Source organism: Lucilia cuprina, chromosome 4 (genome assembly GCF_022045245.1).
Source record: "Lucilia cuprina isolate Lc7/37 chromosome 4, ASM2204524v1, whole genome shotgun sequence".
NCBI classification, from domain to species: domain Eukaryota; kingdom Metazoa; phylum Arthropoda; class Insecta; order Diptera; family Calliphoridae; genus Lucilia; species Lucilia cuprina.
Genome location: NC_060952.1, coordinates 82,157,052 through 82,172,707, shown reverse-complemented (window position 1 = coordinate 82,172,707; position 15,656 = coordinate 82,157,052). Strand labels below are relative to the sequence as shown.

At 31.1% G+C, this 15,656-nt stretch overlaps 1 protein-coding gene across 6 annotated transcripts in view; it reads left to right on the top strand.

Annotated features, from left to right (window-relative positions):
- The window catches only part of LOC111684778 (transforming acidic coiled-coil-containing protein 1), a 61,350-nt gene that overhangs the window by 4,814 nt on the left and 40,880 nt on the right, over nucleotides 1–15,656 (top strand). For 4 of the 6 annotated variants that reach the window (XM_023446981.2, XM_023446982.2, XM_023446983.2 and 1 more), the window contains exon 1: nucleotides 11,717–13,025. The exons of the other annotated variants lie outside the window; for them this stretch is intronic. In XM_023446981.2, the coding sequence (XP_023302749.2) occupies nucleotides 12,438–13,025 (588 nt within the window). In that variant the 5' untranslated portion in view covers nucleotides 11,717–12,437. Of the gene's footprint in view, nucleotides 1–11,716; nucleotides 13,026–15,656 lie in introns of those variants that run through there. 6 annotated transcript variants of the gene reach the window in all.

The following is a 15,656-nucleotide window of genomic DNA, read 5'->3' as shown; positions in this document are numbered from 1 at the left end:
AGAACTGAACTAGAACTGAACTAGAACTGAACTAGAACTGAACTAGAACTGAACTAGAACTGAACTAGAACTGAACCAGAACTGAACTATAACTGAACTAGAACTGAAATGGAACTGAACTAGAACTAAGAACTAAAATTGAACTAGAACTGATCTAGGACTGAACTAGAACTGAACTAGAACTGAACTAGAACTGAACTAGAACTGAACTAGAACTGAACTAGAACTGAACTAGAACTGAACTAGAACTGAACTAGAACTGAACTAGAACTGAACTAGAACTGAACTAGAACTGAACTAGAACTGAACTAGAACTGAACTAGAACTGAACTAGAACTAAACTAGAACTGAACTAGAACTGAACTAGAACTGAACTAGAACTGAACTAGAACTGAACTAGAACTGAACTAGAACTGAACTAGAACTGAACTAGAACTGAACTAGAACTGAGCCAGAACTGAACTAGAACTGAACTAGAACTGAACTCGAACTAAACTAGAACTCAATACAACTCAACTAGAACTTAACTAGAACTGAACTAGAACAGAACTGAACTCGAACTGAACTGGAACCGATCTAGAACTGAACTAGAACTAAACTAGAACTGAAATAGAACTAAACTAAAACTAAAAATAGAACATATCTAGAAAGGAACTAGAACTAAACTAGTACTAAACTAAAACTGAACTAGAAGTTACCTAAAACTAAGGTAAAACAGAATTAGAACTGAACTAGAATTGAACTGAACTATAGCTAAACTAGATCTGAGCCCCAATTGAATTAAGACCATCCTGAACTGAACTAGAGTTAAACTAGAACTTAACTAGAACGAAACTAGATCGATTATGTGGACAGTGATCACAGTCCTATTGTCATTAAAGATTCAATCTTCCATATAACTTAATCAAAACCTTATTATAGTTTGCAATGATCGTAAAGACGTTACGAAGGCAGGAGTTGATCATGAAATTCGGTGATTAAGTATACACATGTATCACATCGGCACCACGATTTAGATTTTAACTAATCTTTTCCTCCACAATTAGATTATTTTTTTAGCAAATTTAAAAAAACATTTACATATCCAAAAACTAAATATTAAAACATTTTCTCAGAAAACTAACAGATAAACACAAATAAAATGAGAATATTAAAATTCGAATAAATGGAACCAATAATAAAGATTTTAATAATAATTAAAATTATATTATAAATATTGAGGGAGGTTCAGTCAAAAAATATGATCATACTCACAGCCACCCTCATATAAACAAATGGAAAAATACTCACCAACACAACTAACAAAAAGATTTATAAAAAACTCTGAAACAATTTGTCAGTTTGGGGAGACAGGAACCCCAAAACCAAAAACAACAACAACAAAACATGGGGTCATAGAATTTAAAGCATTGCAACAATTTTAAACAAACACATGTCTAGAGTAATACGAAAAATGAACTATTAAAACAACAACAACAATAAAATTGATGGCAACAAATAAAAATCAAAAAAAAAAAAAATAAAAAAGCCTAAAAATAGTTTTATATATTTTTTGTTTATTTTGTTTTTTTCTTCTCTCTCTCTCATTTGTTGCAACAAGAAGGAAACGCATTCAAATACCCTCTGAATATGTAATTTAAATACAACATCTTTATGTTTTCTAAACTCCTTTTGGTGTAAAATGCATTTCTCTGGTGTTTAATTTTATTATAAAGAAGACACGAGTATATTTATAGTTTGAATGAAGTTCCGTATAGTTTTTGTTAATGTTGTTGGTTCTTCCTATATTTTTTTCTTAAAAGAATATGAAATGAACTTTGCATATGAACTTTTAGGAAGTGAGTATTCCCTCAGTTGGGCACCAACGCCAAAAACTGTAGACAAAGAAAACGACACGTATTTTTATTATAATTCATTATACCCTACACCACTTTAGTGGGGAGGGTATATTGGGTTTGTGTTGATGTTTGTAACATACAAAAATATTCGTCCTATACCCACCTTAAAGTATACCAATCGGCTTAGAATCATTTTCTGAGTCGATTAAGCTATGTCCGTCTGTTTGGCGGGCTGGCTGGATGTAAACTTTGATAATTGGATGAAATTTGGCACACACGCTTCTTTTGGTCCAAGGACGAAGCCTATTGAAAATGGTTAAAATCGGTCCATTATTTCGACTAGCCCCCATACAACCGTACCCCCCAAATAGGGCCTTTTGACTTATAATTAATTTAAATGATCTATTATGTTAACAAAAGTCGACAAAACTTAGTTTTACAGAACTTTAAATGACATTACCGATTTTTGTAATGATCGGGCTTCATTTGACCCTATCCCCCATACAAACTCCCCTTCAGAAAATGACTTAAAGGTCAAAATTCACTTACAAACACTAATAACACTTTTAAATTCTTCATAAATAATATTGAAGAAGACTTAACTCCTCCTACCAACATTTTTAAGGATAGGGCCATATTTTGCCCTACTCCCCTTTGAGGCCTCTTAAAAAAATCTCTTTTTTTGCCAAAAAAAAAAAAGTAAAAATATTCCGAAATAAAGTTAAATAAAAAACCAAATGCTTTATTTTTTTAAATAATCCCCATTTTTAACATACATACTGACTGGTGTAGGCTATCATATGGTCGGCAACGCCCGACATTTATTTTCATTTTTGTTGTTAGTTTTTATACTCTAAGTAACACATTGTTGTTGATGTTATTCTTTGCTGCTGGATATTTGTTATTTGTCGTATTTTTAAAATGTGTGTTCTAGTAATTTTTTTTATTTTATTTTTTTCATCTTGTTATTTTGGTTTTTGTTTATGTTCCAATTTCTTCGTATAATAAATATGAAAAAAAAAATTGTTGTTTTTCTACGTTGAAGTCATCCATGATAGTTGTAGACATTATGCGTGTTGTAAACAAATTGCCAAAAACAAAATCTACTAAAATTTTGATTTGTTGGCTAAACCATTTTTCGAATTGATTGTACAGTGAGTGTTAAAAGTAAATTGATATAAAACAAAGCCATTTTGAATCAGGACAAAAATTAATTGCCATAAATCTACGGTATATTTGAAATAATTTAAGGTTGTATAGCGACTAGGCGAAATAATAGCGTTCGACCTTAGATCCAAAGATAAATATGAGCTAAATTTCATCAAATTATCTTGCGTCCTGTAGCGTGCACACAAAGTTTATACGGACAGACAGACTGCACATAGCTTAATCAACTCAGAAAGTGATTCTGAACCGATTGATATACTTTAACCCGAGGCCTACACTACGCGTCTTCACGTCTGTGGACACACAGATAGACCGACGGATGGACGGACATAGCTTAATCGGCTCAGAAAGTGATTCTGAACCGATTGGTATATAAACAAACACCAGTAAAACTATGTCCTGCGAGATCTGAGTAAATAACTTTAATCAAATGACACCTTAAAACTGTATCAAAGTTATTGATCTCGTTTCATTTCTGTATCTTGCGTCCTGTAGCATGCACACAAAGTTTATATGGACACACAGACAGACTAGACATAGCTTAATCAACTCAGAAAGTGATTCTGAACCGATTGGTATACTTTAAGCCGGAGACCTACACTACGCGTCTTCACGTCTGTGGACACACAGACAGACCGACGGACGGACAGAAGGACATAGCTAAATCAACTCAGAAAGTGATTCTGAACCGATTGGTATACTTTAAGCCGGAGGCACACACTAAGCAAAAAAATGTAGAACACGTAGTGTGAACCTTCGGCTTTAAGGTGAGTGTAGGACCAATAAGTTTAGGTGTTACATACATCAGCACAAAGGCTTAATACCCTCCTCATTATATTTGAGTCTGTGAGAGGGAGCTGGAGAAACTGCGCCACCTTAGTCGGTCTTAACTATAAATGTATGGGGTGCAAATTTGAAGCGGGACAATTGAATAAATGTACCGTGTCATGGGGTCTTTAATGACAAGCAGGCAACGATTTAAAGTACATGAAACGATTCGTTCATGCTAGCAGTTAGGGAAACTCCACCAATCGTCTTTCAATTGTGACAAGACGATTCTAATATTCCTGGGTAATTGCGTTTCACAATCGCAGGGGGTGTTCATTGAGGCATTAATGCCTTCAGTGACTGCCATTTGATGCAACATTTCCCCGGGAGCTTTATTACATCGACATCCGGTGGTATGATATCTTGTTTGTCGCTACGAATCGAAAGTCCATTCGGATATACCTGTGAGGGAGATCCTCAATCAGAATCTGTTGGTTGGGCTGATTAGACATATGTCATGCCAACAGAAACTGTCTAGTCAACAATATATTATGTTGTCTGACTGACAGTAACCTGGTCTCCTGATGCGAATGATCCACATTCGTTGCAATCCGAAGTGCATTATTCTGAGCCTTTTTTAAACCTCGCCGTTGGATATCACTGATGTTTCCTGCAGTATTAACCGAAAGTTTTTTCCATTGATGTTGTGAGACCTACAGTGTCAAAAGACTCATCTTTAGCATTCTTATCATCTACTTGTTAATATTTCCTTAAGAATGATATCGGTCAGTCGTAAACCTAGTCATTGTTTTGGTAAATGTAGGGTTTTACGGACAGCTCTAGGTCTTCACTGGGTATGTTAATGATCTCTATTCAGAGGAGACACTTCTTCAGAATGTTTTTTGATATAGACTGAACGTTTTGCTCAACATGAACAGAGTCCTAGCAATAAGCTAGACATTATTGACTACTTAAGATTCCGACAGTAGAAATGGATAAGAAGCTACCGTCCTGTTTAGATATAATATTTCCAGTGAAAGAGTACACAATTGACACTGGTTCCATGTTGTTGTAACAGTTCAACTTTGGCAGATAGTTCTTTCCTGAGGAAAAAAAACTTTCGGCTGATACAATTTTTGGGCGAGTATATCCAATTGTCGGGGGAACGACACCGGTTCTTCTGAATGTTAACCTTCTCATGCGGTAACCAGAAATCGCGGTATTGATGGCGTCTGTATGAATGTCGTTCAAAGCTGCTGTATACGAATTTAGATCTAAGGGATCCTGCACATACCTTCGTATGCTCTCCTCGTATCCAACATTGGGATGAATCCTCCCCGGAGGAACTGTTTAGTCAGCATGACATTATGTTCCTTGACTGGGAGGACCTTCGTTTCTTTATGTAGGTGGTGCTCTGGGGTTATTGCATGCAGCCCGCTTTGAGGACCTTGTATCTACTTCGCAATATGTTCGCAATTGCAGTAGCATGAGCTGAGGAAGTTAACAGGCTGTCAAAGGTGACAAAATCTTAGGATGGTTTACAGTCGGTATTTGGTTTCCATCGAAAAATATGCTCGTAGTAATATGTGGTTACATAGATAGCTCTGAACTGAAAGATAAAACGGGCATGGATCTCTACATAAGAAAACCGGAAACATTTCGAAGATCAGTACACATGTCATCTTCAATATCGCATTGACGATCAACACTCATTATTTGTATGAGTTTAAGAAAACATCTGATCTCAGAGTCTGAGACTCAGACAAACATTAATGTTTAAATATCAGTTAACCCCAGAACTAGAATAAATAGAGAGCTTTAAGACTCTTTAGAACTTTTTATACTTAATTTTTTGAAGGCTTTTCTTTTAACACCCACTGTACTTGTTTATAAGTTTATTTCTATTATATGTATCACACATATTCAAGTATCCGAGAAATCCTCTATGGATTTCTATGGATTTAAAATAATTTTTATACCCTACACCACTATAGTGGGTAGGGTATTATACGTTTGTGCTGATGTTTGTAACATACAAAAATATTGGTCCAATACCCACCTTAAAGTATACCGATTGATTCAGAATCATTTTTTGAGTCGATTAAGACATGTCCGTCCGTCCGTCTGGCTGGCTGGCTGGCTGTCCATGTAAACCTTGTGCGCAAGGTACAGGCCGCAATTTTCAAGATAATTTGATGAAATTTGGACCAAGCATGTTTTTTGGCACAGGGACGAAGCCTATTGAAAATGGTTGAAATCAGTCCATTATTTCACATAGCCCCCATACAAACGTACCTCCCGATTTTTATGCCATAATTACGTCAAATATTCTGCTATCTTTTTTAAAAATTGGCACAAATAAGTTTTATACAAGTATAAATGACACTGCAGATTTTTGTAAGGATCGGCCTATATTTGACCCTAGCCCCCATACAAACCCCCCTTCAAAAAATGACTTAAACGTCTAAAATTGACTTGTAACCATTTGTATCGCAATGAAACTCAACAAAACTAACTGTTATTTCGAAATATATCCTTTTCCCAAATTAACCGAGGATCGGCCCATATTTGACCTATATAAAGCCTCATTTAGAAATTTTATTTTTTTTATCAATAAATTGCTTAAATATTTTGGAATTATTGGTAATATTCAACATAAAACTTTCTTTATAAAAAATAAAAATTTTATAAAAAGTAAAAATTTTAAAAATATACTCATGGTGTAGGGTATTATATGTTCGGCCATGCCCGACTATACTTTCCTACTTGTTTTTTTTATAGTTTTATTCAAAGTTTTTTCGATTTTTTTTTTATTATTTATGTTAGTAGACATGTAAATATATGCATTATAACACGTAATCCTTTTAAATTTTATCATAAGTCTTTAAAAACTAAAGAGATTACAAAGACCGGTAAAACTATGTCCTGCGAGATCTGAGCAACTAACTTTAAGCAAATGACACTTTAAAACTGTATCAGAGTTATTAATCTCGTGTCATTCCTATAGTTCTTTTTGTCCCCATTTGCAATCCAGCTGAGAAGAGTGATCTTTTGTATATTGTTGAAAGTATCTTAAGATCATGAAAGATTACTTAAGATCAGTAGGTCAAATCGTTTACCTCATCTTCGAAGTTCTCGGAAGCCATATTAGACTGCTTTAAAGGACAATAAAAACGTGCGATCAATTCTGACAAACTATTAAAAGAAAGTGATCTGAACTAAAAGAAACTTATCTTAGCTTCAACTTTGAAGTCGAAGGAGCTAATAAACTTTAAACTAATTCGATTACTTATTCGTTTCGAAACGACAACAACTAAACTAAACATTTATCCATGCCACAACAAACAAAAACACGATTAAACTGCCGCCAGCCTGACACTTTACGCGTACTCGTACGTACATACATATAATATTTGGTTAAGTTTTGTGTAAACTAACGCAAGTATCATTTGCATTTGTGCATTCAAATGTGGTAAATTTCACAACATTATGGTAAAATAAGAACTTGATTGTAAAAAAAAAAGTTGCAGTTTTACAAGAAATCAGTTTATTACAACCAAAAAAAGGCAACAAATCCAGAAGAAAAATACGAAAACACATTTTTTTATTATGCAAAAACATTATAACGAGTATTTGTATTCAAGCTTAACAAGATGCTAGACATAGAGAAAAAGAGTGTTAGCGATGTGGCTCCGCTAACGTGGTGAACGGTAATATGGGATACAAACGATCAAGAGAGGGATGAGATAGATAGATAGATAGATAGATAGATAGATAGATAGATAGATAGATAGATAGATAGATAGATAGATAGATAGATAGATAGATAGATAGATAGATAGATAGATAGATAGATAGATAGATAGATAGATAGATAGATAGATAGATAGATAGATAGATAGAGATAATACATTCATGTCACCCTGTTGAAGATCATTTTTATTGTAATTTCTATATATTTTTAGTACCATTCTTTTTTTCTTTTTTATAAATCTTTATTACATTCTCCATTATCCCCTCCCCTTCGTCTACTTGTAAATTCAGTATTTCCTCTTGTATTGTATTAAAATAGTTTTCTTGCATCGCCACCTTCATTCATTTCATTCTTTCGAGTTAGTAGTCTTTATTACTTTGTGGCCTGAGTCTAACAATTAGTTATAATTTGAGTAGAGTATGCAGCAGAGTCAGTCTCCTCGCCTTTAAGCTGGAAAGGAAAAAAAAAACTATATAAAATAAATGTGTTATGTTCTAGTTTAAAATTCTAATTACTTCAATCGCTTAGCGTTTGTATGTAAGTAAGTAAGTAAGTTTATGCAACTAACTAGATAGATGAATGGATAGAAGTTTAAATGAATGAATGGTCGTTTGTTTAGCCATTGTTAGTGTTTCTTTCTCAGTAAACTTTGTTCGTCTGTCTGTTTGTTTGTCTATTGGGTGCTTTTGTTGCCTTCTAAAGACATCTAACTAGGTCTTGTAATGTTTTGATTTTGTTTCTTGTGTGGCTGCAGCTGCTGCTACTACAGCAAACAGCAGCAGCAACTGTTGCTATCTATTGTCTAACCATAGAGAGAATCAGAAGTGCTGTGCTGTGTTTAGCTGCTGATATTTGCCTTTTTAGTTTTTATATTATTCAGTTTTATTTCGCCGGTTAAATTTACCGGTCGTGTTTCTTGTTTGTTTAGTTTATTTAATTAATTTATCTATTTTATAGAACTATTATCCTATGGTTTTAATAAATATATCATCGATTAACTTTTATGTTTATTTTATTGATTTAAAGTAAATAAATTATTTTTATTGTCGTTTTATCTGCTGTTTAATTGTTATATGCTCATAATGTGAATTTAATTAAAAAATAAATAAAAATTATTTTTAAAATAAACAAATTATAGAAAGAAGATATAAAAATGTTTTTTAAATCATAAAATGAATACAATTTGAAAATGTACTAAGTGATCGACTTTATACTGACATCATTTTCAACTTTTTTTTAATGTTTCCTAAACTTAGCTTTGGGAACTGTTATTAAACTCAAATAAATCTCAATTGACCTTTAACCAGTGATGTGTTTTTTTGTTTTTTTTTTTATAAAAATTATCAAAATCTTTATAATTATGAGAAATTTTGCTAAAAATGTGATAGTTTTTTTTTTTAAACACGACTCACTTGAATCACATCAGAAATATCGTGATTGACTTTCGTAATATTATTTTAAGTTTAAAAAGTGCCTGGAATACAATGTAGTAACAAAGTTAAATGCATTATGTTGTAATTGGATCGGATTAGATCGTTAAGATCCTGATCGATACACAGATTCTCTTTGTGTATCGATTGGAATCTCGTACCGAATTGACATTAAAGTTTTGACAACACAACAGCAATCCGTTGTCAATAGTGAGCTTAACATTTAGATAAAAGATGTGTATAAAGGATGTGCTTTCGACAAAGAATTGTTGCAATGTTGCATTATCATAGTGTTGTCGTACGCATGTTTATACTTTGACAACGGGTGTTATTCAAAAATTATTGACACTTTGGTGTGTTAATTTGGTAACAGGCCTGTAATTTCTTTTTCCATCTGTACAGATACCAAATTTTGATAAAGGTCTCTAAACAAGATTCCAATATATCAGTAGCTTCTTGTATATTATATGAAAAGTTCTCCTTATTTATGGAAGAGTTCTCGATTGATAACGGGATCTTGTAAACTGCTAGATTAAACGAAATTTTTATAATATATTTCAGTAAAAATCAAGTGATCCCGAATATCTAGGATTCGAATCGTTGAAAATTTTTAAGGAATCGTTGTTAAGATTTGGTTTGTTTAAAGTTTTTGAATGAAATTCGATTAGAGAATCTTATTCTGAATAAGTTTATTAATGGATGAAGTTCTCGATAGATCACGCGATGTAACAAACTCCTAATTAAGGGAAATTTTTTATATTTCATTCAGTAAGAATCAAATGATCATGAATATCTAGGAACATGATCGTATTAGAAATTTAGGGAATCGTTGTTAAGATTTAAATAAGATTTCAAAACAACACAATCTTTTTGAAAAATAAGTTTATTAATGAAAAAGTTACCCACCGACCACTTGATCATAAGATCTTCCTATAATGATTGTCCGACATTAAGATGTATTTTTGGACCTGGGGTTTTGGCACTTTTTGTTGCCACATTTATAGTTTGGACAAAAGCAAACGTCGATCCTGTTGGCTCTTTGTGAACAACTGCCGTGTTGGTCTTGGTTCAAGATGGTATTTTTAAATTTACTTTGCTCAAGTACAACTATGACATCTGTTTAATCGGTAAAAACACATAAAGACGTAACCTGTAAGCCGAAGACTTTGTTCTTATTTACATATAACGCTTCGTGGTAAATTTGTTATGGTATCACATGAACAACAGAGGACTTTTCTCATTCATCTGACCAAACAAGGTCATCAAGGACACCAAGATCACTTCACTCGTCAGGTGAAGTATTTATAGTATTAGATCCAGCCTATAGCTGTGAGAAATCTGAGGACATCATTAAGCCTAGACTCAGATATTTCACCAAGGTTAAATATAAAGTAATTGCTAAGGAAGGGAGCCCAAGCCGACATGCATGTCTGCCTATTACCCTGTGTCCTGTTATTACTGCTATCAGCCTCGATATGTCCCGCCTACTTCCTTTTATAAGGTGTCTTGTGTGTTTCTCATTGAAGGAGGCTCACAATGACTTGACCCCTTTACATGTATCTAGATTATTCCACCTATTTTTATCCTTTTGAAAAAAGAATCTTAGGATAAAGACTTTTTGATATAAGAACAATTTAGGAGTGTGTATCGATCGGGATCTGATACCAAATTGATACCAATTGACAATCCGTTGTCAATAGTGAGCTTAACATTTAAACAACGGATGTGCATAAAATTTAGATTTCGACAAGGAATTGTTGCAATATTGGCAAAGTTGCGTTGTTATAGTGTTGTCGTATAACATCCGTTGTCAAAGTATATACATTCGTTCGATAACACAACAACAATCCGTTGTTAATAGTGAGCTTAACATTTTTACAACGGATGTGCATAAAATTTAGATTTCGACAACGAATTGTTGTAATGTTGGTAACGTTGTGTTGTTATAGTGTTGTCGTATAACATCCGTTGTTAAACAACAATCCGTTGTTAATAGTGAGCTTAACATTTAGACAAAGAATGTGTATAAAATTTAGATTTCGACAACGAATTGTTGCAATGTTGGCAACGTCGCTTTGTCATAATGTTTTCGTACGTATGTTTATACTTTGACAACGTATGTTATTGAAAAATTATAAACACTTTGGTGTAAATTTTGTTACCAGTGCTATATATTGAATTTTCCCTCTGTGTAGATATCAAATTTAGACAAATATGGTGAATATAATTTGAATAATTTTACCGATTTGTATTATTCTCTTTTTATTTCTCTAATAGAGATAAACCATAGCTAAACACTAGCCTGTTTATTCGAATACTCATTTAACCTTTCAACACTATATATTTAAAAAAAAAAAAAGTGATCATAAATAAAACCAGAACACAATTTTATTTTCTGACACCCAACAAAACATTTTGTTTTATTTTATTCTCCCAAAAAGAAAAAAACAATAAAAAAAGAAAATTGAAAAATCACAAAGACAAATTGCATAAGTACAGAAGAGGGGCAGTCAACATCATTCATAGATGACTACAGCAGCCGACATAAGTACAACTAGACACAACGAGATCAAGAGCAAACTAAACGAAAGTAGACTGACTATTTATTCCCCACGAATGGGCCCACAAACAAAAACAAAACGATTTTCGACAAACCAAACGTACAAAAGAAAAAACAACAACAAAAACTAATAGAGATTTGGTATATTTCAAATAGAAAAAAAAATTTGAAAAAAAATATAAAAATACAAACACATCTCGTGTGAGAAAATTTTCAAAAAAAAAACACTTGAAAGTACAAAAAAAAAAAAAGAAAAAAATCAAAAACAAAATTTTATACAAATTTTTTTAAAAAAGAAAAAATTTACAAAAATTAAATGCTGCTCTGCCTGCTTCCCCTGTAGTACAATTTAGTTTAAAACAAATGGCGTGAAATCATACAAGCGTTGTGCGGATTGTTTTTCAACAAAAAAAAAAAATAAATAAAATAATAAATTAAATTAAAATTATTTAAAAGAAATTAAAAGAAAAACACACAAACAAATTAGTAATTTTGTCAAGGAAAAGAAAGAATTTGAAAATTTAGAAATTAAAATAAAAATAAATTTCTAAAAACAATTGGAAAATTTAAACAAAAGTTGTCAACTTAAGTTTTAAGTTAAAGATCATTGGCGATCAGTGGCATTAATTTAAAATTAAGCAAATAAAAGAAAAAAAATAAATAAAGGCAAAAGAAATAAAACGTGTGAACCGTAAAATAATTACGTGATTTTTCTGTCTCAGTGATTAAACTAAAAAAGAAATAAAATATTTAAAAAAAAACGAAAATTTGATTTTAAACAAATCGAAATCAATAAACCGTTAAAAAAAGAAGAATTAATTAAAATCATAATAAAAAATTAGCTAAAGCAGTAACACCTTTTAAAGTCTTTAACAAATTTCCTCAAAAAAAAAAAAAAAAAAAAAAAAAACAATTGCAAAATGGATTTCATATCGAATTTAATAAAAAGACCCATTAGTTTAGTTATAAACGAAACGTCAAACACAATGGATAAATATTCGATCTCAGATTCCTTGCCAAATACACCCGCTACTGAGACAGACAAACAAAAGGAATCTAATACAACAACTTCAGCTCAAGAAGAACAAAAATCAACAAATTTAAATCTTAATAACAACAATAAATATCCTACCACCCTGTCCTCCTCCACCTCCTCTACAACCTCTTTCCTAAATAATGGTGATCATATGACTGATTTTATTGGTGTACCTGAAGAATATCTTGATGAATTTAAAGATATTTTACCACCACCTCCATTAAATCTACAACATACAGATTGTTTAACACAATCACTTTTGGATTTGGATAATACAAGACCACTCTCTATAACACCACCACCTCCACCACATCCCTCACAAACGGAATCGGAAACGCAGGAAATGCTGACACCTTCTATGAAAGCTTCACAAACAATTGATGAACTATTGTCTCACATCAATGATAATCTTCAACAAGCTGGTCTTAATGATGAGGTATTGGCCATTGCTTCACCCCCCAACAAATCAGAGGTAAAAAATCGTTTTAGTGCAAACAAAATTTTCTAACAGATTCTTCCGATATTCGATGAAAATTTAAATGAATAATCGGAATTTCTTTAAATTAAGAAAAAAAAAACTACAAAAGAAAATTTACAGTTTTTTCTTGGGACCAAGATTTGTGACAGATTTTTCTTAACAAGGTTTGAAACTAATTCTCTTTTAGAAACATTTGTGACAAATTTTTCTAAAGAAAATTTAAAAGATTACTCTTTGTGACTCTATGTGACAGATTTGTCTTTAAAACTAATTTGTGACGGTTTTGATGAAAATTTAAGTGAATCATCGGAATTTCTTGAAATTTAAAAAAAATACAAATACAAAAGAAAATTTATAGTTTTTTTCTTGACATCAAGATTTGTGACAGATTTTTCTTTAGGAATATATTTCTTGAGATTTTTCTTAACAAAATTTGAAACTAATTCTCTTTTAAAAACATTTGTGACAAATTGTTCTAAAAAAATTACTCTTTGTGACAGATTTGTCTTTAAAACTGATTTGTGACCGTTTTTCTGACATTTTTTCTTTCAAATGTTCTCTTTTACAAACATCTCTGACAGATTTTTCTATAGAAAATTGCAAAATATTACTCTTTGGAAAAATATGTGTCAGATTTGTCTTTAAAATAAATATGTGACAGTTTTTTTCTGACATTTTGTAAAAGATTTTTTTCTATTTGCAAAAGTGTGTGACACAAAACTGAATTTGTAACAAATTTTCATTTAAATGTTCTCTTTTATTGCAAAAGATTACTCTTTAGGAAAATATGTGACATATTTGTCTTTAAAACAATTTTTTTTACAATTTTTTCTGACATTTTGTAAAAGATTTTTTTCTGTCTTTAAAACTAATATGTGACATTTTTTCTAACGTTTTGTCATAGATTTTTTTCTTTGGAAAAGTTTCTGACACAAAATTGAATTCGTGACAAATTTTTATTTAAGCATTTTCTTTTACAAACATTTCTGACAGATTTTTCTTTTGGAGAAGTGCAAAATATTACTATTTGGGAAAATATGTGACAGATTTGTCTTTAAAATAAATATGTGACAGAGATTTCTCTTTGGGAAATTATGTAACAGATTTGTCTTTAAAATAAATTTGTAATAGATTTTTTGAATTTGTGAAAAATTTTCACTTAAATGTTTTCTTTTACAAACATTTCTGACACATTTTTCTATAGAAAATTACAAAAGATTGCTCTTTTGAAAAATAAGTGACAGATTTGTCTTTAAAAATAATTTGTGACAGTTTTTTTTTCGAAATTTTGTAACAGATTTTTATTCTCTTTAAAAAAAATGTGTCACACAAAATTGAATTTGTGACAAATTTTTATTTCAAATGATTTTATGATGATGAAAATTTCTTTTACAAACATTTGACAAATTCTATAGAAAAATGCAAATAATTTTTGGGAAAATATGTGACAGATTTGCCTTTAAAACAATTTTTTGACAGTTTTTTCTGACATTTTTTATTTTTAGAATAGAATAGTGTGTGACACAAAAATAAATGTTTGAAATTTTTTTTAATATTCACAGTTTTTTCTTCATGCATGTATACACGGTTGCTAGATCTTACAACATTGACAGTAAAATGAGCAGAAAATGTCTAATAATACTGTCAACTTACAAGTATTATCTTTTAATATTTTTGGGAATTCTTATTCTGACAACGTTGCAGTAGAAAAATTGTATGTTCAGACGATTATTAGACATTTTCTGATCATTTTACTGTCAATGTTGTAAGATCTAGCAACCGTGTATACATGCATGAAGAAAAAACTGTGAAGATCTGACAACCGTAAATTTATCTTTACAAAAATTGCCACATTTTGTAATAGATTTTTTATTAAAAAGATGTTTGACACAATAGAAGCATTTTGTAACAGATTTTTCTTTACACAAATTTATGGCAGTTTTTTCCACAGTTTTATTTTTAGAAAAAAGTAATGACAGTTTTTAGATATTTCTTTAAAAATGTGACATATTTTATATATAAAAAAAAATTATTTAAATAAATTTGTAACAAAATTGGTTGTGTTGGTTTTGATCAATAGAATAGGAAAGAAACATTGTTTTGGTTTTTTCTATAGAATAATTTCTTAAAGATTTTTCTTTTAAAATAAATTGTGATAGATTTTTCTTTTTAAAAAATTGCCACTGATTTCTTAAAATATACATTTTTCTTTACAGAATTTTAAGAGAAGTTTTTCTTTAGAAAATTTTTGGAAAAAAATTTCACAGAATTTTTTATTAGAATAAATTTATATAAAGTTTTCAATAAAAGAATTAAGGTTATGATCCGAAAAAATATGTTTACCTAGAACGCTTTTATGTCTGCTCTCATTTACAGAGGAAATTTTCTCAGGATAACTGCTCCTTATCGATCTATGAGAGGATCGTCCAATGATTCAACTCTGTTCGAACTCAATACTGCAATTAATGTTCCTGAGTGAAATACTATACGTATTTGGATATTATTTTATAGAAATAATTCTAGCGATTTGGTGTCCTCTTTTATCTGAATCCTTTCCATAAACTAGGATTCACAGATCAAAATTATACTAGTCTAAAACATAATCATTCTGAGGGCCCGCCGTTT